The 25,232-nt window shown below is 38.3% G+C and overlaps 2 protein-coding genes across 2 annotated transcripts in view; both read right to left on the bottom strand.

Annotated features, from left to right (window-relative positions):
* The window catches only part of LOC311291139 (uncharacterized protein), a gene marked incomplete at its 3' end in the record, with an annotated part of 311,624 nt that overhangs the window by 26,834 nt on the left and 259,558 nt on the right, over positions 1-25,232 (bottom strand). The gene's annotated exons all lie outside the window — the stretch shown is intronic.
* Positions 1-25,232, bottom strand: part of LOC311290806 (uncharacterized protein) — a gene marked incomplete at its 3' end in the record, with an annotated part of 85,352 nt that overhangs the window by 11,642 nt on the left and 48,478 nt on the right. The window contains exons 13-19 of the mRNA XM_084409519.1: positions 16,122-16,226; positions 15,826-15,942; positions 14,886-14,964; positions 14,017-14,212; positions 12,095-13,925; positions 11,705-11,875; positions 5,032-5,202 (exon numbers count right to left, since the gene is read on the bottom strand). Of these exons, the coding sequence (XP_084265645.1) occupies positions 5,032-5,202; positions 11,705-11,875; positions 12,095-13,925; positions 14,017-14,212; positions 14,886-14,964; positions 15,826-15,942; positions 16,122-16,226 (2,670 nt within the window). The remainder of the gene's footprint in view (positions 1-5,031; positions 5,203-11,704; positions 11,876-12,094; positions 13,926-14,016; positions 14,213-14,885; positions 14,965-15,825; positions 15,943-16,121; positions 16,227-25,232) is intronic.

Raw genomic sequence — 25,232 nt, 5'->3', positions numbered from 1 at the left:
GAATTTCAGTAATAGATATGCTGTAAATTCCTCTACCTTTAATTGCAATTCCTCTCCAATTCCCAATCCCCTTAGTTTCATGTAGCAGATATTACATTTGTGGCTTATTTTGAAATATTTTAAGACATTAATCACCTGGTCTTTAATTTACAGCGTTCATCCTGTAGTAAATCATCAAGCTCCTTCACTCCTGATTGTCCAGGATCATTTCCACTGAGATCCAGCTCTATCAGGTGTGAAGGGTTTGATCTCAGAGCTGAAGCCAGAGCTTTATAACCTTCTTCTGTGATACTGCAGTCTGAGAGTCTAGAACAGAAAGGAATATGTAACATTCAGACAATTATTCAGTTATTCTACAATTTATCAGAACAGACCAAAAATTTTGCATGTTCTACACTAAACAAGCAGACTAAATTTCAAATGTTCATATTAAAATCATGAAATTTAACCAATAATAGCTTAAAATAAACTTATTAAACTGAATTTCTCATTAATACAGATTTACATATTAATTCATACTTACAGTGCTTAGTACAATATTTAATAATACTGCAACTAATATTTTAGCCTTAATAATCTTCATCCTTTTCAAGACTATAATATATATTATCATATTGAAATGTGGATAAATAAAAATACACACTTCAGTTTCGTCAATCTGCATTGTGTATTTTCCAACAGAGGACAGATCTTCTTCATTCCAGAGTTTCCTAGTTTATTCTCACTCAGATCCAGCTCTATCAGGTTTGAAGGGTTTGAATTAAACGCTGAAGTCAGAGCAGCACAACCTTCTGCTGTAATACTGCTATTATTCAGCCTGAAGAGAGAGAAAAAGGAAACACTTTGCAGTTAATCTTAAAACTTTCTTTATGATCAATGACAATGTTATTTTTATACATAATTTACATGTAAAGTATTAGACCAAGTAAAATACTCACATCAGTGTGTTGAGTTTACAGTGTTTATCCTGCAGTAGAGCAGCGATCTGATTCACTCGTGTGTCTCCTAGTTCACATTCACTCAGATTCAGTTCTCTCAGGAGTAACGGGTTTTTACCCACAATTCCTCTCACATACTGACAGGCTTCATCTGTAGGAGGACTTAAAAACCTGGAGATAGAGGAAGTACAGTACATTGACATTACGTGCCATATAATGAATTTTCATTTCAACTTCATTTCATGAAGTTTTTCTACGTGCCTTTAGTTCCCTTTCAAAAAGGGAACTTGCACTGCATCCTGAGACGCTTTGGAGAACGCCTCAGTGTGACTGATGACTGAAGTAATGTGTTATCACGGCAATCGTATTGGCCGGGCGACAACCATGACGTCACTACTAGTGCGACCAGGAAGTATAAAAGACTAGGGAACGTGTCATCCTCTTTTCGTTTCCCTTTTCAGGGACTGTGTTGCTGGTACTGTGAAGAGAATATCATGGCTTCTAACAAGCACTTGAGGAAGTGTGCCAACCCGTGTAAAAGATTTCAGACATCTGGTGACACTCATGTCCTCTGCTGTCTGGGTGAGGAGCTCGCATGCTTGGTCCTTGAGGGGTCCGCGTGCACGAACTGTGAGCGTTTTGTTAGTGAAAACGCTCCGCTCTCGTCTGTCTCTCTTCTCTAAGGAAAAGGTGGAGAGGAGACTGAGATAGTGGGGATCTCAGATGGAGCTTGCTGAGGAGTTTGCGAGAGGTGTAAATCTCTTGCAGCTCTCAGCGGCTGACGAGGGTGAGCTGCTGGGAGAGGATGCACTGTCAGACGCTGAGAGTTGGTATTTTGAGTCTCAGGTCGAGCTAATGTTACTCCTCTCGTTCTAGAGAGTCATTTTGAAGAGTATGTTGCTCCCTAGAGCCTATATGCACAAGCCCAAGGATATGCCCTAGATATCCTTGGATGTTAGCTCTGAAGAGAGGAGCCTCCTGAGAATCCGGCTGCTCTAAATGCAGACGCCAGCACCTCCCATGAAGAAGGCTAAGCTAGCTATGTCACCAGTGGTTTATGTAAGCAGTCTTGTTCATAAACCTCCTTTCAGAGCTGTATGCACTTTTGTGAGTTGTTGGCCCTCTCTGGGCCTCCCGTACAGTAAGTGCCTCAGGTTGAGCGGGTGTAAAACCTTCTAATAACGTTGTGATAGCAGCTCCCAAGGGCTCTGAAGTCAGCATTGTGTGACAAAGCCCTACAGAGGCCTCCATTATGTTGTCTCCAAAGAAGCGTAGATAGTACTCCCCTCTGTGAAGAGGGTATTTCTGCAGAGTGCCTTGTTTCACTGATAGCCGCCGGGTAAGCCTAGGTAGTACTTCCCTCGTTTAAGAGGGTCATTATGCAGAGTACTTCACTCCTGGTTGAATCATAGCAGGCCTTCACAGGGTTTATGGCCTCTATATTCTGAGCAAGCAGGACGTTTCAAGGTGACAGGCTTCCAGTTAAAGCCTCCCTCAAACGACAAGGCTGTCCCAGATACAGACTTTAGTACTCCCCTTTATTTTAAGGGTTGTCATGCTAAGTATGTTGCCTGCGGCCTCATTGCTAAGCTATATGGGTGTTGTAGGCTTCCTCTAATCAGAGAGTCATCATGCTGAGCCCTCCATTCCCCAGAGCTCCATGCAAACAGATTCGTCTTTGCAGGTAGAGTTAGAGAAGAGGCCTCTCTCTCATAACAGAGAGTTTTTCTTTAGGCCCTTCGCTCCCGGAGCTCTGCGTTGGGTATCTAAGCTTAGCTGCTTTCCATGTGCAGGCATCCTCTTCTTCTTGAGTCATCCTGCTGAGGCCTCCATGCAAACAGCTGTGTCTTTGCAGGTTGAGTTAAATAAGATGCCTCTCTCTCATAACAGAGAGTTGTTTTGTATGCCCTTCGCTCCCTTTGTGTGGTGTTTATCTGAGCTTAGCTGTTTCCCACGTTGTAAGAGAAAACACTAGAGACCACATTGGTGTGAGTGTGGCAGGCCTCCTCTTCTTCGAGAGTCATCCTGCTGTGGCCTCCACTCCCCATAGCCCTGTGGAGGCGGTATCTTTCTCTATTTAAAGATTGTGGTCAGGTTCATTCTTCAAAGAAAGCCTCCCTGGTATGGGGGTTGATGTTGGTCCCCCTGAGAAGTAGCAGGCTAGAGCCCTTTGGGTCTGGGCCATACCCCCTTAAAGGAACCCCCCTCTAAGCGGGATTGTGGTGTCCAGACCTTTGAGCTGGCTCTGGGTCAAGTCCTTCGTGTGAAATCACAAAGGTGCTCCCTCATTAAAGCATGAAGCTCGGGCAGTGGCCTTAGGAGGTAGTGCTTCTGACAGCCTGGTGCGTACCAGTAGTAAATATGTTTGCGCTTGTCACAGCCATCAGGGATGCAAACAGCGCGCTTTTCGGCGCCTCCCGCTTTTTTCACGTCAGTTTGGGTGACAAATTCATCTGAAGCCTATTTCATAGCTTAATGTGAGGGACAGAAGTCTATTTACATCATTAAAGTTTACGAAAACTCGTTTTCCCTCCTCTGCGGCTGTCAGTCATTCTCCATTCAGTATTCAAACAGCGCGCGCGCCTCTTCTGGTTACAGCAGCATACAAGCACGGTAAAACTCTCTCCAATATGATATTCACATTATAATGCTTGATCTGTAGAGAAAAGGCTGTGGATTTGCATAAAATTACTTTATTTTGTTGGAGTTTGTTGCTGTTTTTAAATGACTCGCTACCGTGTGCCTGTTAGATCCCACATCACAAGGACTAAATCGGCATCAAACGCACAATAACTGGAATTTAAAACTGTGAAGAAACAAATGATCAATAAACTGTTGGACAGATATACACTAGGATTTGTGCGCTCGACATTTCTTCGCTTTGTGCCGTGAACTTTTAAATACGCACTTGCGCAGCGCTGCACACTGTGACTCCATGTTGCTTTGAGCATATCATTCTGCACCCGCAATGCGCATACGCGCTTTGTGCGCTCTGTTTTGAAGCGTTTCATATTTTCATAGTTTTGCGCACTGAAAGATTATTAAAAGCCTATATTTTTGTATACCTAGCCTGCACAATACATTTAAAATAAGCATAATTTAATTGTATGTTATTTCTGTGTAGTGTAGGCTATATAAATATACACACTTCTGAATTCTTGACATTCATATATAAATATAAAATTGTGAAATGTATGATTGCCTGATTGAATTTTATAAGAGTACTAATAGTAATTTGTTTTTATTAACATGTTTAGATTTGATCAAATTACTGTGCAGATTTTTTCAAGAATTACTTTTTGCTGCTGATTTATACACTCACTAAGTTTAATAAAAATACATAATACATTTATGTAATATTTAAAGGTGTTAACTGTAATCTTACACTGCAAAATGATCACTTACAAAGGATTAAATTCATCACAATTATGTAAGTATCTGGATATTTGCCGCGGGGCGAGGGCTTTGATAACCTCTCTCTTTTTTGACCATACATGTGTTTGCATCCCTGAGCCATGATTGGCAGACGTCTCGGGTTATGATTGAAACCCTTGTTCCCTGAGAAAAGGGAACGAGACACTGCGACTCGTTGCCATGCCTCTGGGCTGCCTGCAGTCCCTTCAGATTCAGATTATTTTTAAAGTGACGGATTAATAATAAAGTAACTTAAAACATTTTTATTTAAAACTACTGCACATTAATATTATATTTTTTAAACTCACCTCAGTGTTTTGAGTTGACAGTTCTGATCCTGTAGTAAATCATCGAGCTCCTTCACTCCTGATTGTCCAGGATCATTTCCTGTGAGATCCAGCTCTATCAGGTGTGAAGGGTTTGATCTCAGAGCTGAAGCCAGAGCTTTATAACCTTCTTCTGTGATACCACAGTTTGAAAGTCTACAACAGGAATGAAAATATAACATTCAGCTTATTAATTAGTTATTATTAAAATTACCTGAACAATTTTAAGCCCTAAAGGAAATGGTTTGTGAATTATCATTACTTTCTTGTACAAATTAGAGAATAGAAAAAAAATAGGATATAGAGGCAAACTAAAGGCCCAGAAACCTTTAATATGTTAGAAATCATCTGACCTGAGTTTCTCCAATTTACAGTTATTTTTCAGTCCATCAGAGAGCAGCTTCACTCCTGAATCCTGCAGATTATTATTGCTCAGGTCAAGATCCTTCAGAATGCTGGAGTCTGAACTGAGAACTGAAGCCAGAGCTGAACAGCTTTCCTCTGTTAGATCACAGTTACTGAGCCTAAATAAAATATTACAAAACATGATGAAGATACACACCTGTACCATATTAACTGTAGGAAGTAGAGAAGAGATCAGCAGACTACAACCTGAAAAGATTATTTGATCGTTATGAATTTTACTTTCCAGCTATTAGTAATACTGCTGTTTAAAAGTCTATAAAAAATTTAATCTCATATAGTTGCTGTTTAAGTTTGACCTGAATGAGCCATTTGTATTATAATGAGTTGTCTAATCAGTAAGAAGTATTTAAACCTTATTTGAGACAATTTAGAGTGACTGTTAAAAGTTCCATTCCAGGTCAACAACCTTTTTGTCATGAATGTCATTTTTAATTTTCCTAGTTAATCACTGTGAGACAAACACATACTTGCTATGTACACATACACAACACACACTGCTGCAAGCATGTGAGTAATGCACATTTCTTAGAATTTATAAAATGATTACAAGGTCAACAAGGACCACATTGAGTGTGGGTGTGGCAGGCCTTTCTGCTGTGGCCTCCGCTCCCCCTAGCCCTGAGGAGGCGCTACAGGTCTCTGTTTTGGAGACTGTGGTCAGTTTCACTCTTGAGAGAGCGCTCACAAAGATGAACGACATGCTTGCTGACACTGACATGTTCAGGTCGAGCTAACGTTACTCCTCTCGTTCTAGAGAGTATGTTGCTCCCTAGAGCCTCTACGCACAAGCCCAAAGATATGTCCTAGATATCCTCGGATGTTAGCTCTGAAGAAAAGAGCCTAATGAGAATCAGGAGGAGAATCCTGAGAGCCATTTGTAATAAAATGTGTTGTCTAATCAGTGAGAAGTATTCAAACCTTATTTGAGACAATTTAGACCGTTAAAAGTTCCATTTTTTAGGTCAACGTGAAGGTGTCTTTATTAGTACCAAGGGTAAACTCAAGTTTTTACTGAACTAACTGCATTGAATTAACGTTACTGCTTTAGTGATGCTGCTTTAGTATCACTGTTGCACCCTCAGTTAAAGGTGAAGCAATGTTAAGATTTCCACCACAAATCAATGGTAATGCTATTGAATCAACATTACACTATGATTGATTCTACATCACTGATGCGGAATCAATATTGAAAGGAACAAAAATAATCGATGGTAATTTTGTTGAATCAACGTTACACTATGATGTTGATTTTACATTTGAGATTTGCTAACGAAACACATTCAGAAAGGCAACTTGTAAACATCACAAAATACATGTGAAATTGGATCATGAAAAGTTGGTATCGATCCATCTTTCAGAATCAACTTTTGTGTAAATCCTGTGTTTTACTCACCCTCATGTGCAAAGTAGTCTGGTGTCAAATGACTTTCACATACTGGTATATGAATTTACTTGGACTCATTCCCTTCATAAATGAAATGGGAGTTTATGGAGACTCTTATGTTTATTATTACAGCCATCAACAGATCAGTTATAATGTTTACGTTGCTGAGGCATATAACAGGCTCACGGATGGTCAGTCCTGAGTGCTGCTGTCCTGCAGAGTTTTGCTCCGACCCAACCTTCACTTCAAGTAGCTTTAGTAATCCTGAAGATTCTTCCTACATTGACATCATTGTTGGGAGAAATCTGGAATTGCTTGTTTTGAGAGAATGTTTATGATTTATGGGGATTTAAAAAAAAGGATTGGGTGGATTTTAACCATTATAGGCTGGTTGTTTACACACACTGTGGACACATATATGTGTTCAAACACCTTATAAAAGTATTTTTTGCATAATAGGTCCCATTCAATGAACAATAGTTTAGCAACCAAATGTTACACCGTGAATATGGAATGGTTTGTATTCTTTCTGAGCTAAATGCTGATTCAGTTTCACTTTAAATAAATTAATTTTGTCTTGTTTGCCTAATTTTTTTATTTTTTATAATTTAATATAAATTTATAGCTACTTTGTTTTAAAACATTCTTGTTTTGAATAGGCTACCATTTAATTTAAAGGGGACCAATTATACAAAATTTACTTTTATTAGTTTAAACACAGGTGTTTCCACAGTGTGTGTAAACAACCAGCCTATAATGGTAAAAATCCACCCACTCCTTGTTTTATAATCCCCATAAATCATAAACAGCAAAGTTTATCTCCAACCCTAATCAAACACACCTCAATATCTTCAGGACTACTAAAGCTATGTGAAGCATGGTGAGTTGGGTCGGAGCTAAACTCTGCAGGACAGAACCACCTACAATCCGTGAGCTTGTGATATGTGTCAGCTACGTCTCCATAAGTCTCCATAAATTCCAGCATCTGAGCCACTAAGTATGCAGTGGTGTAATTTTATTAATGAATGGAATCTGTCCAAGAAAACAGGTACATTTTACATTATGTGCATGTAATTTTACACCAGACTGCTTTGCACACGAGGGTGAGTAAAACACAGGATTTGCACAGAAGTTGATGGAGGTGGATCGATACCAACTGTTCATGATCCAATTTCATATTTATTTTGTGATTTTTATTTTTTACCCCAAAATGCTCATTGTCTGTATAATTCAATCAAGCTAATTCAGCTGTGGTTAAACAACACAATAAAACGAGTGGACTGGACAGAAACGATCATGAAAAATGCTTGTGTTTGCAGCGCACACTTCATATCAGTTAAGGTTGAATAAACTATTATCTTTTGTTGGTTTTATTACATGTCTAAATAAGGTTTTATTTATTATGGTTTGATTACATGTCTAAAGATTTCTCATTCATGCCCACCTAATCAGAAATTGAGGAACTAAATGATTTCTCACGTAACGCTAACTTTTTACGCGCATAAGCTAACTTTGTTAGTCGTACAACTACAGTAGCAGTTTACTAACGACCAGAGACTAAACATAAAGGAAACCTTTTGTGCCGTCTCTCTTTCTACAATTGCCATAAGTGAAATTGTAGAGAGAGGGAACAGTGAAGGCCAGTAGTTGCATTTGCAACGTTTGCCTGTGTTAGTACATAGTTATAGTCATATAAAGATTTATATGCCCTCAGTTTCTTTTTACTATACACGCTCGGTTTTTCTTTTATGTAAGTGTAGCTGTCAGGCCACTCCTGTCAGTTCATCCATCCATTGAGTGAGCGTGTACGAGTCTGCCAATTTCTATATGCTATAAACTATAAGGCAAGGCTTGTAAAATTTGGGGCGTGATATTTAAATGTTGATTGTTTTCAGCTGCCACATTTATCAATGTAAGATCAGTCATAGGATGGGATTGGCAGCATAAAAATGTCTCATGAATCACACGTGAACCCTGTGGCAAGATGATTTCTGTGCTCGGATCTGTGCTCGTATCTACGTAAGATTGATAAATGAGGCCCAAAGAGAAGCAGCAAAAAGGAAAGTTAAAATAAAAAAAGTAAAAGCTAGACAGGTATTAATGTGAAGTAGAGAGTAAAATGAGTGAAAAGAATCTTGCATCAGCTTGGTCTGGTATGAAAACTCTAGGAGGTATATAGCAAAGTATGATGTCAGGAATTCGGACATCAATTGCGTTTCCCAAAAGCAAACAATGTTCGTCATTATCAGCGTAGTTCAACAAGCCAATGTTTCCCGAAACCATCGTTCCAACAAACATTCACAAACAGCATCGCAAAGTTGTGTGGTTGGAACGACAGCTCTCGAACTGTGGTTAGAAGCATAGTTTCTAGTTTGCATGACATGTAGACTTAATAAATCCGTATCTTGAGCACAAAAAAGGAAGCTGACATTCAGTACAACCTATGTCTTTAGAATACATACAAATGTAATTTACGTCTTTTAGTTTGTCGAGATTTAAAGCATCGTTTTTGAAGACTGCACATGTGCGAACGTGCTCTACTATGTAAGAATGAGCCTATGAATCTGGAAATAAAGCAAAATAACTGAGAAAAATGAGAAAGTCCTCAGATGTCATGTCTGTAATCTATAGCAAAACATCTTAATTGTTGACATCTAAACATGTTAATTTAATCTCAGTTTCTTTAAAATAATTTATTTCTCCACCATGTGCGTGACGTCATAAACCAACGTGGTTGAACTATTGTTGAAATATTGTGCAAGGAAATTAAGCTCTATATTTTATGATACTTTAATATGTCTGTATACCTACAACGCATACCTAACCTATAGAAATGGGCTGTTATTATCCCAGTCCATAAAAGTAATAGTCCCAAGGCTTTAAATGACCTCAGGCCAGTTGGCCTCACTTCTCTTGTAATAAAATCTTCTTGAAAAGCTTGTTTAGACATTGTAAGGTAAACCAAGCAAGCTCTTGACCCTATACAGTTTGCTTATAGGGCACACAGAGGAGTTGAGGACAATTGCTCAATCTTTTATGCTCTTAGAAGGGACTCATGCTAGTCTGTTGTTTATTGACACTTCTTCAGATTTTAATACTATCCAGCCTCACATTTTAGCCATGAGACTGATAGAGCATTTTAAGTTGAGCCACAATTTTGTGGGTTGGATATTGGATTTTTTGACAAACAAAACACAGACGGTGAAAGTAAATGGCATTTTATCAGATTTATTATATTGATCCTCTGGCTCACCACAGTGCTGTTTTCTCTCACCCTTACTTTATATTCTATACAGTTATATGTGCCAAAGTTAGTACACAAATAGGACTATATTGAAATTTGCAGATAATACTGTAATTGTCTGAGTAAAAGAGTCTGCTTCACAACAATGAGTCTGGACATGGCCCTATTATTGAGAAGTTTGTCACCTGGTGTGATGAGTCTTTTAAAGATAACCAAAACAAAGGACATGATTATAGATTTTAGAACTGATGCTTCATGTTATGACACTATGACCATTAAAAGACCAGGTGGTGGATTGTGTAGAAGGCTACAAATATCTTGGGACAGTCATTGATTCTAAATTGAATTTTGAAAAGAACTGTGAAACTGTATGTAAAAAGCAACATCAGCGTCTGTTTTGCCTCAGAATACTGTCCAGATTTCACATTGATAAATCTAATCTATGGCTTTTATTGAATCAGTCTTGTCATTCTCCCTTGTGTCGTGGTTTGGTAATTTATCTTTGAAGAACAAAATATTCTTTGAACCAATTTGTCATGTGGGCTAATAAGATTATAGGTGAACCACAACTTAACCTAGCAGGTCTAACCAGCTGCAGCATAAGGCGAGTTATATTTTTAGAAGTTGTTCCCACCGACAAAATACTTTTGTACCTGCAGCAATAGAATTATTAAATAAAAATAGCAAAAAAATTATATTCGTTGCTATGCATGCCACTTTATGCTATTTAGGGGGTGGGTGAGTGTGTGTGTAGAGGCACATTGTCATGACCTTTCTCTTAAGAGTTTTTATACTTTCGGACATTATTACATAATTTATGTTTTACTGTATGTTTTAATGTTTTATGGATTTTTTTTTTTAAATATGGATTGCTCATTCTCCTGTCTGCACAACAAATTTACCCTCGGGTACTAAAAAAAGACACCTTGGGCCCTATTTTAACGATCTGAAACGCAAGTGTCAAAGCGCAAAGCGCAAGTAACTTTGTGGGCGGGTCTCTGCGCTGTTGCTATTTTCCCAGCGGGATAAATGACTCTTGCACTCGACGCAAATCTAAAAGGGGTTGGTCTGAAGTAGCTTCATTATTCATAGGTGTGGTTTGGGCGTAACGTGAAATAAACCAATCAGAGCATCATCTCACATTCCCTTTAAGAGCAGATGCACTTTTTCCTTGGCGTATTGCTATTATAACGGCGGATTTGCCAGGCGCACGCCAGGAGCGGTTCACAGCCGAGGAGAGCAACGCTCTCGTCACGGCCGTAAAAGAGAGAGAAGTGACATTGGGGATGGAGAAACACACACAAATTAGCTTCGGTTAAACAGGCATATAATAATGTGGGTAAATGTGTAAGCTAGATGTATGCTTTATAATAAATTGTCTATCTATCTATCTATCTATCTATCTATCTATCTATCTATCGTTTGTAATAATATGATTTGCAAAAATGAAAACTGCTGCTTCTGTGTAGATTAGAGAATCAAAGTGTATGCGCGTTGTGCACGCTATACATTATGGTCAAGCATGCGCCCTTAAAATAGCATAATGAACAACGCGCAACGCGCCACTGACTTTAGACTTGTTTTTTTCTGGCCAGTGGCGCAATTGTTTTATGGAACAGTAAAATAGCACCAGGGAACGTTTGCGCCGGAACACGCCTCCTTTTTTGCGCTGAACCGCCCAGGGAGCGCAAGTTCATTCCCTAGTTTAGCGACGTGCTTCTGTGGAGGGAAAAGTGCGCTTTGCGCGGGTGCAAAATAGGAATGAAACGTGCGTCGGTGTACAAAGTCAATTGTGCTGGGTGCAAGATAGGGCCCCTTGACTTTGATTATACTGAATGTTCATTGGATGATCAGATTAGTCAACTCAGATATTACCTTAGCTATATCAGTTCATTCTTAATAATATTTAAAATTTACCACAATTAATTAACAATATTTCCCTTTGTTCTAATTGTTACATCAAATAACTTACCAAAGTGTCTCCAATTTACACTTTACACTCCCCAGTCCAGTGCGGAGCAGCTCCACTCCTCTATCCTGCAGATTATTATTGTTCATGTGCAACTCTTTCAGACTGGAATCTGATCCAAGAACTGCAGCCAGAGCCGAACAGCTTTTGTATGTCAAGTTACAGTCATTTAACCTACAAAAGAATTACAGATTACAGAGTTTTCTACATAATACTTACATACTAAAATTATAATAAAAGAGTAAAATGAACTTTATTTCCACTGTATTCATTAGAGAAAAAAATATAAATGAAAAAAGTACTGATATAAATTAACTATATAGATGGTATACATTCATATATGTTATACAATTAAGAATTAATGTAGATAAAAACAAAACGTAATAGACTTACAGAGCTCTTTTGGAGGTTTTGATGACCGCTGATAGTCTAATTAGACACTCGTCTGATTTCTTAAATTTCTCAAGCTCAAAGTCCTCCAGCTCCTCTTCTGATGTCAACAACACAAAGGCCACAGCAGACCACTGGGCAGGTGAAAGGTCAGCAGATGAGAGACTTCCTTCTCTAAGTTGTGTTTGAATGTCTTCAACAAGAGTTTGGTCATTCAGTTCATTCAGACAGTAGAACAGATTGATGGACCTTTCTGGAGATACATTTTCTTCTAACTTTTGCTTGATGTACTGAACTATAACCTTGTTGCTCTGGTCATTGCTGTCTTGCTGTGTCAACAGACCTCGTAAGAGTGGATAATTAGACTGAAGTGATAGACCAAGAAGGAATCGAAGGAAAAGATCCAGATGTCCAATGTCACTTGCGAGCGCCTTGTCCACTGCAGTTTTCAGCATATCAACCATGGCTTCATTTTTGTTTTCCTGCTCTGTAGACTCTTGAGCAAACACACTTTTCTTGCTGATGTCTAGAAAAAGATGTGCATAAAGGGCTGCAATAAACTCTTGAATGCTCATGTGAACAAAGCAGTACATGGTACCAATAATGATTCCCGTTTCCTCCTTAAAGATCTGTGTACACATGCCTGAATACACCGATGCATTATCGGCATCAATACCACAGTCCTTCAGGTCTGTGTCATAGAAGATCAGGTTGTTTTTTTCCAGCTGATGAAATGCCAGTTTCCCCAGTGAAAGGATGGCATCTTTATCCCAGGAAACATCTGGTCTGTATTCTCCTTTATACTTTTGTCTGCTCTGATGGATCTGAAAGCGGAGAAAGTGTGTGTACATTTGTGTCAGAGTCTTGGGAATGTCTTCAGTATTTGATTTCTGCAGTGTAATAGAGGCGTCCTCAGTCTGATTTTTTGGATTATTATTTATTTTCTCCTCCAAAATGTTCTGGAGAACAGTGGCTGCAATCCAGCAGAAGACTGGGATGTGGCACATGATGAAGAGACTCTTTGATTCTTTAACGTGATCAATGATTTTGTTGGCCATTTCCTCATCAGTGAATCTTTTTCTGAAGTACTCTTCCTTTTGTGCATCATTGAACCCTCTGACCTCTGTAACGCGGTCGATGCAGTCAGGAGGAATCTTAGTGGCAGCTGCTGGTCTGGTGGTGATCCAGATGAGAGCAGAAGGAAGAAGATTTCCCTCGATGAGGTTCGTTAGGAGAACATCCAGAGAGGCTGGTGACGATATATCACGCCACGTCTCATTGTCCTTAAAGTTTAAAGGAAGGCGACATTCATCCAATCCATCAAGAATGAACAGGACTTTGAATTTATCCTCTCTTGTAAGGTTCAGTCCTTTTATCTCTGGGAAAAACTGACTAACAAGGTTCATCAAGCTTTGTTTTTCTTTCTCCTTTAAGTTCATCTCTCTGAATGGAAGAGGAAGTATGAAGCTGATATCTTGATTTTCTTTTCCTTCGGCCCAATCCAGAATAAACTTTTGCACCGAGATGGATTTACCGATGCCAGCAACTCCTTTTGTCAGTACAGTTCTGATCGGCTTGTTTTGTTCAGGTGATTCAAACAAATTTGTGCATTCAATCTGTATCTCTTGTGATTCAGCACGGCTGGAAATCTCAATCTGTCTCACCTCATGTTCAGTATTGACCTGTTTACTGCCACCCTGAGTGATATAGAGATCTGTGTAGATGTCATTCAGAAGTGTGGAGTCACCTTGCTTTGCAATTCCTTCAAACACACATTGATACTTCTTCTTCAGGTTTGATTTAAGTTGTCGTTGATGAATTAAGACAAGCTCATCTAAACACACAAACAGAAATAAAAATACTTGATCATACTTTTCTCTCCCGACTTTAAGTGACAACATGACAGATGGTCATGAGCCTCTTACCTTTAAGAGTATCTGCAAGTTCATCTTGCTTCATACTTTTTAGGAAGTGCAGTGTGATATCAAGAGCTGCTTCTTTGATGCTACACATGTCATCTATATAGTCCTGCACAAAGTATTGGGTGTTCTCCTTTTTTAGTATTTTCTTAAACTTTTCCAGCTCATTCTTTAGGAATACAATTATTTTGTGCTCAAGGTCCTAAAAGCATAAAAACAAAGATGGGTACAACAACAAAATTTAACCAAATTCACATCCATATATGAAACATATGGTTAAACAAATTACAGACATCAGAAGTAAAAGCATTAATGAAGCTTTGATAATGTGAAACTACAAATAGCATATAAAATAAAAATGAAAAAGCCAGAACACCAGTTAGCTTGAGCAAACTATTTATGCAATTATTGGTAAAATTATTGAAAGTACCTAGTTAAATGACAAACAAGTGTTTGCCTATATGCAGTTTTAACAGGTGCATTGCTGCTGCTGGATTATGCTGTTAACTTCTTAGACAAAGGCAGTAAATGTAACACACATACCAGAATTAAGGTAGGCAAATATTATAATGTCAATATGACTGTGCCCCAAATCATACATAAATTACAAATCATACAGAATTGTAGAGTTGCTAAATATTTTTTACATATAATTGCAAGTTTAATGAAGCTGCTTGTCTACCAACATGAAAATATATGAGTCTAGCATTGTTGACATGTGGATGTGTACACAACTGAAATGCTAGGGGAAATGCTAAATACATTAATTAGTTGTCTTTTTTTTAATTAAAATACACTATTTTACATTTGTTGAAAAACCCATTTGTTTATTTTAATATAAATGTGAACAAATACAAAACAATATTTTTCCATACCTGAAAGACCCAGATGAGATTTTCTTTGAACTTCTTGAAGCGGCAACTCAGAAAGTCTGTTTTTTTCTCATACTGAATCCTGTTAGCAAAATAAATGTGGTCATTGTTTATAGGATATCTAATAAAATACAGCATGTGAAATATTAGACAAAACTAGAACTGGAAACAGCATTTTTTGCAAACAAATTTACAGTATGTTGATAAAAAACTTCTAATGTATACGATATAAGATCATCCTCAAAATACAGTATTACCAGTGTTTTCCGTTTTTATTTCTTATTGGGTTTTTTTTTTTTTTCATGAAGGTATATGCAAGCATCCTTAGTGATTAATCTCTGTAAAAACTGACTGAAGACATCAATGTCACAGTCCAATAGCCAAAGAGAGTATTATCACACAACTCACGTGACAAAACAAATAAACATTGTCTTTTTAAAGGGATAATTCACCCAAAAATGAAAATTGTCAACATTTAATCATCCTTAAGTTGTTCTAAACATGTATACATTTCTTTGTTGTCCTCAACACAAGATAAGATATTTTGAAGAATGTTCATAACCATAGTATTTTTTTCCCTACTATGGAAGTCAGTGGGGCTCAACAACTGTTTGTTTTTCGTCATTATTCAAAATATCATCCAGAATTTTTGTTCAGCATAGAAACTTTTTTTGTTCAGCAACTTGAGGGTGAGTAAATGATGATAGAATTTTCATTTTTGGGTGAACTATCCCTTTATGTATTTTAACACATATACAAAGAGCTGAATTTTCTTCAAAAGGCACAATGTACAACATTTTAAAAGCCAGGTCACTCGCATAAAAAATATTATTATAATATTATAATAATAATGATTATGAATTCTAGCATGGTTAATCGGTTATGTTGTAAATTAAATTAAAATGTGAACTGTGTTATTTAAAAGTTGTGTTTGTGTCCCCACCTGTTGAGAAGAAAAGATGCCAGTTCCACATCACTGTTCATTCCCTTTTGAACCTTTAGACTTTCCCACCGTGCAATTTCTGCACCAATATTTACTGTGGTCTTTTGTCCTTTGTTACTAAATCACACAAAACAACAAATCACAAGGAAACTAAAATATCCACAGATGTCACAGATACCTCTATCCAACAATGATCATTTCAGAAAAAGGTTTTAATGTAAATAAAGTTTCATGATACTCACTGAAATACTTTCTAACACAGTAAATATGTGACCAACAAGAAACACAAGAAATACCTTTTGGTAGATGTTGTTTTCTCACTGAAGCTTGGCAGTCGACCATCTTTTGATTGGTCACTCCTCATAGACACTAGGCTGGACTCAGGTGAGCCGGATCTTTCCCTAATACACAAAGAGCAAGCAGAATCGATTTATTGCAGGAGGTCCCACTGTAACTGATATCTACATCTGCTATACAGTTCTGTTAGCTTACATAGCTACTGCTTTTTTAAGTTAAGTTTTTATAAACAAAAATAAATCCACAAAATTGGTAATAAACTTCAGAGTAACTTTCAGTAAATGAATCAGAATGAGCTTTTATTTGCCAAGTGTGTGCAAACACACAAAGAAGTTGTTGTGGTTTAACAGGGGCTCTTGGTACATACATACATACATACATATAAATAAGCATACATGTATGACACGAAAACAGAAGAACATTTAAATAAGACTAAGAGAAGAAATAAATAATAATGTATACATCTGGAACAGAACAGAAGATTTATGTACAGAATTGTGCATTATGTACTGTTTATATACAACCATATAAAAATATGTATATGTATTGTGATGTTTGTACATCTTGTAATAAAATAAAGAAGCAAGCACAGACACGAGTGTGTATTTCTTTCTTCTCTTTGCTACTCTTTTCTTTTTCTTCCTTCCACTGTCATCTAGTGACTACACAATAACTCTGCAGACACAACATTTACCCTTTTCTTTAAAGCATTTTGGTTAGGGTACTGTCTTGGAACTTTACAACATGATACCATACTCTATTCCAAACACTAATTACTTTAAGAAACAATTTACCTCTTTATATGAAACAAGTTATATTAGCAAAACAAATGGTGTATTAACTCCTAGCACTTTCTTTAAGGAGTGCCTTAATAACGTTAAAAAATAATCCAAGTAAACAACCAAAACAACAATTGACTGGATTTGAATCATGGACTATTTCAGCACCATTGCATCTATTTATTTCTCTAACACAAAGTCCTTCAACCAAGCTGGTTGTTTAAGAACTCTCATACTTCTTTTAGGACACATTAGGTAGTTTCACAGGTACGAGAGGAGCAGGTGCAGGCCGTTTTGTCGTTAAGCTAACATGTCAAACATGAGGCAATCAGAGTTTCTTCATGTCTGCCCATTTTCGGCCACCACACTCTCAGAAAAAAAGGTACAAAAGCTGTCACTGGGACAGTACCCTTAAAAAGGGTTCTAATATGTACCATTTAGGTACTAATATGTACACGTTTGGTACCAATATGTACATTTGAGGGACTTAAACGCACTCTTTAGGTACAAAGGTGCACCTTTTGAAAAGGTACCGCCACAGTGACAGCTTTTGTACCTTTTTTTCTGAGAGTGCAGTTGAGCTCGCAAAGCCTTTGTTTTGTCCGTACATTGCCTTGGTGTCCTTCGTGAGCTAAATTCACTAGTCTTGTACGCAGAGACAATGGAAATAATAGGCAGTGATCCCCTCGCATAATTAGCGGACCCTCCACAGAAAGCTCATGTCTGATGTGAAAGTAAGGTTCTAGTTCTTGTTTCACTGACTTCTTGTTTTTAGGCCAGCCATTCTTGATCTGTGCACGAAGTTGGGCTAACTGGATGCAGCTCTCCGATGCAGAAGAGAACTCAGAGACTGACAAAGCAAGTAAGTGAGAAACAGTGGCGACCATTTCTGGTTCATCTGTTGGTTCACTCTTCTCAGGCAAGGGCAGTCGAGAGAGACAGTCTGCTGTTGTGTTTTATCTCCCAGGGAAGAATGCAACATCATAGGAATAGTATAACAGATGGGCTGACCACCTAGCAATTCGCATGCCAGCTCTACCTGTGCCTTTTGATGTAGAAGCGTTGTAAGGGCTTGGTGGTCAGTGCGCAGAAAGAAATGTCTACACCAGAGATACGTCCTCCATTTTTCAATACTCCACACAAAAGCCAGTGCTTCCCTCTCCCCAGTCGAGTACTTTCTTTGAGCTGACTAAAGAGTCCAGGAGGCAAATGCCACTATGCACTCAGTACCATCAGTGTGTAGCTGAGAAAGGACTCCTCCCACACCGTAATCAGAAGCATCAGTACTCACGCAAGTTGGCAATCGGGGATCGAATAGAGCTAGAATGGGGCTCTTTGATAAGAGTGTTTTCAGGGTGGTAAAACTTTGATCAGCCTTATCAGTTCAGAAAAAGTTCATGTCAGTGGAGGTTCTCAAAACTTCACGCAGGGGTTTAACCACTGTTGCGTAATCAGGTAGATATTTACTATATCAAGACGTAAGGCCCAGGAATGAGCGCAGTGAGGCCGCGTCATGGGAAGCAGGTGCGTGCACGACAGCAACTAAATTATCAGGGTCTGGATGTAATCCCGCTTTAGATATCGTGCTCCAAAAATTTCAAAGTTTGCAGCTTAAATTTACATTTCTGCATATTTCGTTTCAAACCAGCCTTGTTCAGACAGTGAAGTACAGCTTTTAAGTGAGTGTCATGAATGTCCTCTGTGCACCGTAAACAATTAGGTCATCCAAGTAGGCCTGAACACCTGGCGATCTGTGCAGTATAGCCGTCATCCTCTTCTGGAAAGCAGGCGGGGCCGAAGCCAGTTCATACGGGACAGCTCGTCCTGGGTAATAAATGCCATTAAATCTCGACTTTCAGGGTGCAATGGAACCTGGTGATATGCTGAGGCCAGCTCTATGATTTAGAACACCATCACCCCACGCAGTTCTGCCAACATGGGGCAAGGGGTGGCTATCTACAACTATAGCCTTATTAAATCAATGCACAAGCGAATTCCACCTCTTTTTTTGTGTCACTACATTTGGGGAGACCCATGGAGATGCATCCACCCGTTCAATTATGACATGCTCCAACAGGATTTTCAGTTCATCTGAAACTGCTTGCCTAACTGACAATGGCAGTCTTCTCAATTTTTGCTGAATAGGAACTAAACCTTCTTTCACTGTGTATGTATCCACTTGCGCATCCTACATTATGCACTGGCAGTATTTCAGAATTTATCATTTGTAGTATTTTATAGTATGTAGAATTCTCATTCTCACAGTATCACCTTCAAAACGGCAGTGAAGTGCTTTCAGCAGATCCATTCCCAGCAAAAGTGAGCCTGACTTTACTATGTAGAACGTGCCCGCTGCTGTACTACCTTCATGGAAGACGTCTGTAGAAAAACAGCCCAGCACTGGAATAATCTCTTTGGAATAAGACACTAATTTTACTGTTACTGGATTGAGGGTGCATGAAACAAAATGTTTACAGTAAATGCTCTCGGGCAGTATGGATACTGATGAGCCCGTGTCCACAATTAACTCCCACTGGTTGACAACTCTCACCACACTAGCACTTGTCATTCCTGACTATAAATTGAATCTTGAAATCCCAGTACTTATTGGCACTAACACCCTATATACCATGTTCAAGTCCTGTGTCAAGCAGCAATGGCCATGTGGTTCTCAACAGGCGATGTCCATATTCACATCTAGTCCAGAAGCTTTTGCGCAGATACACCATTGAACAAAAAAATGGTAAAGTGGGCAGAGTCAAATTGAAAGTGGAACAGAATATCAGAATACCCGCTGGTCAAAAGATAGTCCTGGATGGATACGTTAGAGACATGTCTATAGCCCGAAATTCTCCCGTTGTGTTAGAGCCATGTGTTCACTCCAGTCTCCCTTGTGGTTTGTTTCTTTGCAGTTATGTCCTCACAAGTCCCAGAAGAACATCATTCAAAGTTCCTATCCTTCAGAATGAAACGGCTCACGAAATCACCCTTGCAAGAAAATGTTGCTTGGCTGAGCTTTATGTTCCATCTGCTCTGTCTTCGCTGAAGGATACCTCTGTTAAAGTGAAGGAGCCAAAATTCCTCCCTCCCTCCGCTGTGGTTGGCTCCATCCTTCTGATTATGAGGCTGTTACTTCACCTTCAGGAACTCAGGGACGCTAACATCATCTGGGAGTCCGAAAGTCAATTCACTTCACCCATAGTTGTCATGAAGAAGAAAAATTATTCCATTCGACTCTGTGTTGACTACAGAAAGTTGAACAATCAAACAATAAAGGGCGCCTATGCATTGCCAAACACTGAAGAGACATTCTCCGCCTTAACAGGATCTAAATGGTTTTCTGTTATGGACTTAAAACCAGGGTACTGTCAGGTTGAAGTTGAAAAGGATGACAAATATAAGACAGTGTTTGTAACCCATGAGATTCTGGGAGTTTAATAGGATCCCACAGGGGTTAACGAATGCACCTTGCACCTTTCAGCGTGTTATGGAGAAATGTGTGGGCAGCCTGAATCTGAAAGAAGTCCTTGTTCCCTTTCAAGGGAACTCGCGTCAGCGTCAAGATGGCTGAGCTCGATCGGTTTCCGGGTCATAGGATGGAGGACGGAAGAGCGGGGAGACGAGGAGGGATATTGAGAAGCACCCTAAACTATGTCATTATGAAATTCTTTTGTATTAGTAATGTATTCCCTAATTGCTGATACTTTCCATCAAGTTAGAGTACAAGCGCCTGATACATCTTAACTATAAATAAATTAGACCAAGAAACAACTATAGTACTGTATACTGTAAATTAAATTGGCCGAATTCTGAATTTACTTTTTTTTCTCGGCTCTATAATTGACAGTACACTGTGTTGTGGTGCATACCAAGTTCATATACAATTCTTTGGTATTTGAAATTGTCTTTTCTAGTGCTTTTCATCTACTGCAAGATATACAATAGTGAAATAAAAAAGATTTTTTTCCAAAAGTTCATTGCTGTATTTTACGGTTTCTGCATCTATAAATGTATTTGTGTTGTATACTCTAATAGACATTGAGCTGCAAAATAATTTCTGAATTCCAATAAGAGGTGTTTGTATGAATTGATCACACTAGTGTTCACTGGGCAAAAAAGCAGTCTGTCTATTTAAGTTTTGTGCGTCATCTGATGCCAAAGTTTGATTTTGACAGAAGAGAACATGTTTTTTACTAGAATATTTTATTTTGACCTCGATGTTTGAGGTTTGTGCAAGTTGGTGTATAGTTTTGAGATTGTGTTTACAGTTGTGAGAATTGCTGAATTGCTTCATGAATTGTGTGTTAGCGATCAAGAAAAACTGTAATAACTAGATTGAAAAGTTTGAAAGACAAATTTATGCTGGCTTGTCTTAAATGTGATCGAACACAGACTGAATGGGCCAGTAGCTAACACTGATGCTAACTGGCGCTCAAGGTCGAGCAGAAAGCGTCACTCAGCTCAGAGCGCAGCCGAGCCCAGGACTCTGATAGTGGGAGACTCCATAATCAGAAACATTAGCAGCAGGGATACAACTACGTGCTGCCTTCCACAAACAACAACTTCTGATGTAAACAGGGAACTTCAGAACATTCTGATGAAACATAAGACTGCAAATCGACTCATAATTCATGTGGGGAAGAATGATATTCATAAAGAGCAGTCAGAACTCCTTAAGAAGGATTTCAATGAACTTTTTGAAACACTTAAAAGACTGAAAGTTCAAACATTCATCAGTGGACCACTCCCAGCAAGAGGAACAAACAGGTTTTCACAGCTGCTTGGGCTAAATACATGGCTGCAAAAAAACTGCAATATAAAAGGAGTAAACTTCATTGACAACTTTTATCTTTTCTGGAGTCAGAGACAACTGTTTCATCGGGATGGCCATCACCCAAACAAACTTTGCTCAAGAGTGTTAAAGGACAATATTGAAGGGGGTGGATTGAAATCCACTGCTGCTTCAATGTATATGTAATGAGTGATTATAATCAAGGTATTAACCCTCTGGGCTTCTTCGCCCGAAAATGGGCGAAAACTTGAACGTTTCGAATTGTTTAATTTTTTTGCTTCATCGGATGGGGGAAACTTGGTGACTTTTGTTTTATTACCTATATGAACACACAAAAAAATCAAGGAGATGATTCTGATATGTTAAAGGGTCGTAAAAAAAAAGTCACACTTAGCTTCCTCCCGCCCGAAAACGGGCGACATAGGAAATGAATGGGAAATACGAAAAAATAGGAAAACTCAGAGAAACTTTTGGTGGGACAAGCTACAGATCAGCCACTGTGCTGAAAAAAAAAGTGTACAGCAATGAAGGGGTGACATTAAAACATTAAGAGTGCAAATAAGACACCCTCCCCCCCACACACACAAACACACACACACACAGAGAGAAATGAACTGGTAAGACTGAAACAGCAAATTTTGCCCCAAACTATATAAAAATTATATGATCATAATAACTCCAAAACTATAGCAAGGAGAGTCAAAAGGTAGGTATCGTTTGAAAGAACTCTTTTTAATTTTTTTGAAAATATAAATTACATTACATTTGGACATTGTCCTGCCAAGAAACAGCGGATAAAAGACAATATATATATATAATTTTTATAATGATTTTGCATATCTTTCTTATTTGTCATGGAATAACTCAGGAATGAAATAAGTTAGGAGGAAAAAATTTTTTTAGTGAAGTCCCCCTACATGTTAGCTGCATCTGGATAAAAAAATAATAATTTTTGGATAAAGGAATCAAAAGTTACAGCATTTGGAAAAGAGATAGTCTTTTTGTACAGTCTTTGACACCCCCTCATGGGCAATTTTTTCTCCATGAAGAATATCTTGTCATAAAAGCAATAGATTATGTTAATTTTGGGCTCATTTTAATTGTAATAATATGCTGTAAAAAATGAAGTGCCATTTTCAATTATCTGAGAATGTTTCATGTTTCATGATGTTTTTGAAACATTGCAGTACATTATTTTATAGATTATGAAAAAAAAGAAATTCTATTTATCAGCAAATAACTCAGCAATACTTAAGAGTTTTTCCAAGTGGATACATTCACTGTAAAGTTCAGACTCTAAGCTTTCAAATGACATCAACTTTGTGTTAATCAAGGCAAGATTTTTTTTAAATATGGTAAAGAATATTTTCGCAGCTAGGTGGCGCCTGCTGGCGGTACACTCGGTTTTAGAGGGATTACTCAGCACTCGTTAGGAGTTAATAAATGTAATTAGATGCATTAAAAAGCTGAGATCCTAAGCTTTAAAATGATATATAATTTGTGTTGTTCCATTCAGTGGTTGCTTAGTAATAAAAAAATGTCTTTCCGAATGGGAATAAATCAAATAAATAAATAAAAAAGCTATAGGCCGCCTATAGGCGGTTATAGGACATGACACAAATTAATACATTTTGAAGCCACTAGATGGCGCTCTTCTCACTTGAATTTTTTTTTTTTTAGGCCTGCACTCTATTTTGATGTGAAATGTTGCATTTATTGAAAAATAAAATAAAATAAATAAAATAAAAAAATATATTTTAATTCTAATGGAAAAAATAGCTCATAAAAATTATATAATTAATGCAAAGTATCATAAAAAATTCTAAAAATTCTAAATAATAATCAGAAAACATTATAGAACAAAAATATATTTGATTGGTTATCCTGGGAAAAAGTAAAGTCAAATTTTAAGGCTTCGCCCGTTTTCGGGCGGGAGGAAGCTAAGTGTGACTATTTTACGAAGAAGCCCAGAGGGTTAATCAATATTTTTGTTTTTAAATATCACATGAGTTGAATTACTTCTCTGGAGATTTTGTTTTTGTTATGGAAGTTACCAGTGTGATTACTGAAATGTTATTTGCAGTAACAGTGCTTGTCTATTTATCCCAACTTCCAGAAATGAAATATGGATTGGTTTTGTGTTTGAGAAAGGTCTTCAATGTGTTAAAACATAAGGATCATTGAAGTCTATAAATTAAGAGACAATTTCTCAGACTAAAGTGTCCTATCTTGAGAAAAAGAACTTGTTATCTTGATGTTTTGAGACGAGACTCATGTTTATAGTTAGAGCCTGGCCAAATCCAACCCTGGAAAAGCTGTGTGTTGGTGTGTGTGTTAGTCTTCTTGCTTACAGATTAAGGAACCACTGGCATTATTGGAGATTGACTGAATTGTTGTTTGGGACATGCTGGCACCCAGCAACCCAAATCTGCGACCTGGAAGGACATGATGTGTCTGACTTCAGGGTCCGAGTGTCTGATGCATAATCTATGGAGATATGCTTCAGTCTGTATATGTGTGGAAAATTACTATGTTTATCTATTCCTTAGCCAATGAGAATCATTCAACCTGTAAGCAGTGACGTAGCTTAGACCTTGGAAATGGTATAACTGCTGTGATCTTTGTAACTGTAAGTGGGGCGGCCTACAAACTCCTGTGTGAGTCTTGAAGCTGACTTCTGCTGATGAAACTGCAAACTATCTTCAGTAAAACTTTTCTTAAATTTTTTATAATTCTGACTCCGGGTCTTCTTTCAAACATCTGGTCCTTGGGTCCTAAACTGTTAACCCCTAACAGTAACTACTTCTCCCTCAATCATCCTTCTGCAGTGTGTGCCAATCTAAACAACATGCACACACCTGGAAACAGTATGAATGAACAGTATGAACTGCTCCAAGATTCAGCACCCAAGGACGACCTCCTGGAAAACAGCCAGGGAAGCCAGGACAGCATATTACAGCCTCCGATAACACCTGAGCAACAGCCCCTTTCACCAGACAGGTTATCCCTCTCTCCAGCATTCCCACTTCTGTGCTTCTCACAGAAAATGGAAGAACTTGTGCATGCTGGAACCAAACTATCCCACTCTTTTGCTGCAAGCTCCCAGATACCAACCAAACACGGCAGGCACCGCTGCCACCAAAGCATGCGCGCCGAGCTCGCCCTCCCCCTCCTCCTGTGAGAGCTCTTCGGCCTCTGCCAAAACGCCAGGGCCCACACCCTCCTCCATCTGCTCAAGGTGAACCAAAAACAACTGATACCAGCTCTCAGTTATATGTGTTGAGTCCCTGCTATGATAACAGTAACTTTCTCAAATGTTTACAGAACAAGCGGGAACCCAGTGTGCCTGTCTCTTTCTCTATTGCTGTTCTATTACAAGATAGAAAGTCTAAGGCCTTCAATATCCGTACAGCAAACCCAACTAATCTGGTGCCTACTACATGTCAAACTAAGACTGCCGTGGGGACAAATAGTAAGACTGTTAAGTTAGCACTTTTAAACATTCGTTCACTTAAAAATAAATCAATTCTAGTGAACGA

Source organism: Rutilus rutilus (genome assembly GCF_951802725.1).
Source record: "Rutilus rutilus genome assembly, chromosome: 5".
Lineage (NCBI taxonomy): Eukaryota > Metazoa > Chordata > Actinopteri > Cypriniformes > Leuciscidae > Rutilus > Rutilus rutilus.
Note: the sequence above shows the minus strand (reverse complement) of the source record. Positions and strands in the feature narration are given on the sequence as shown.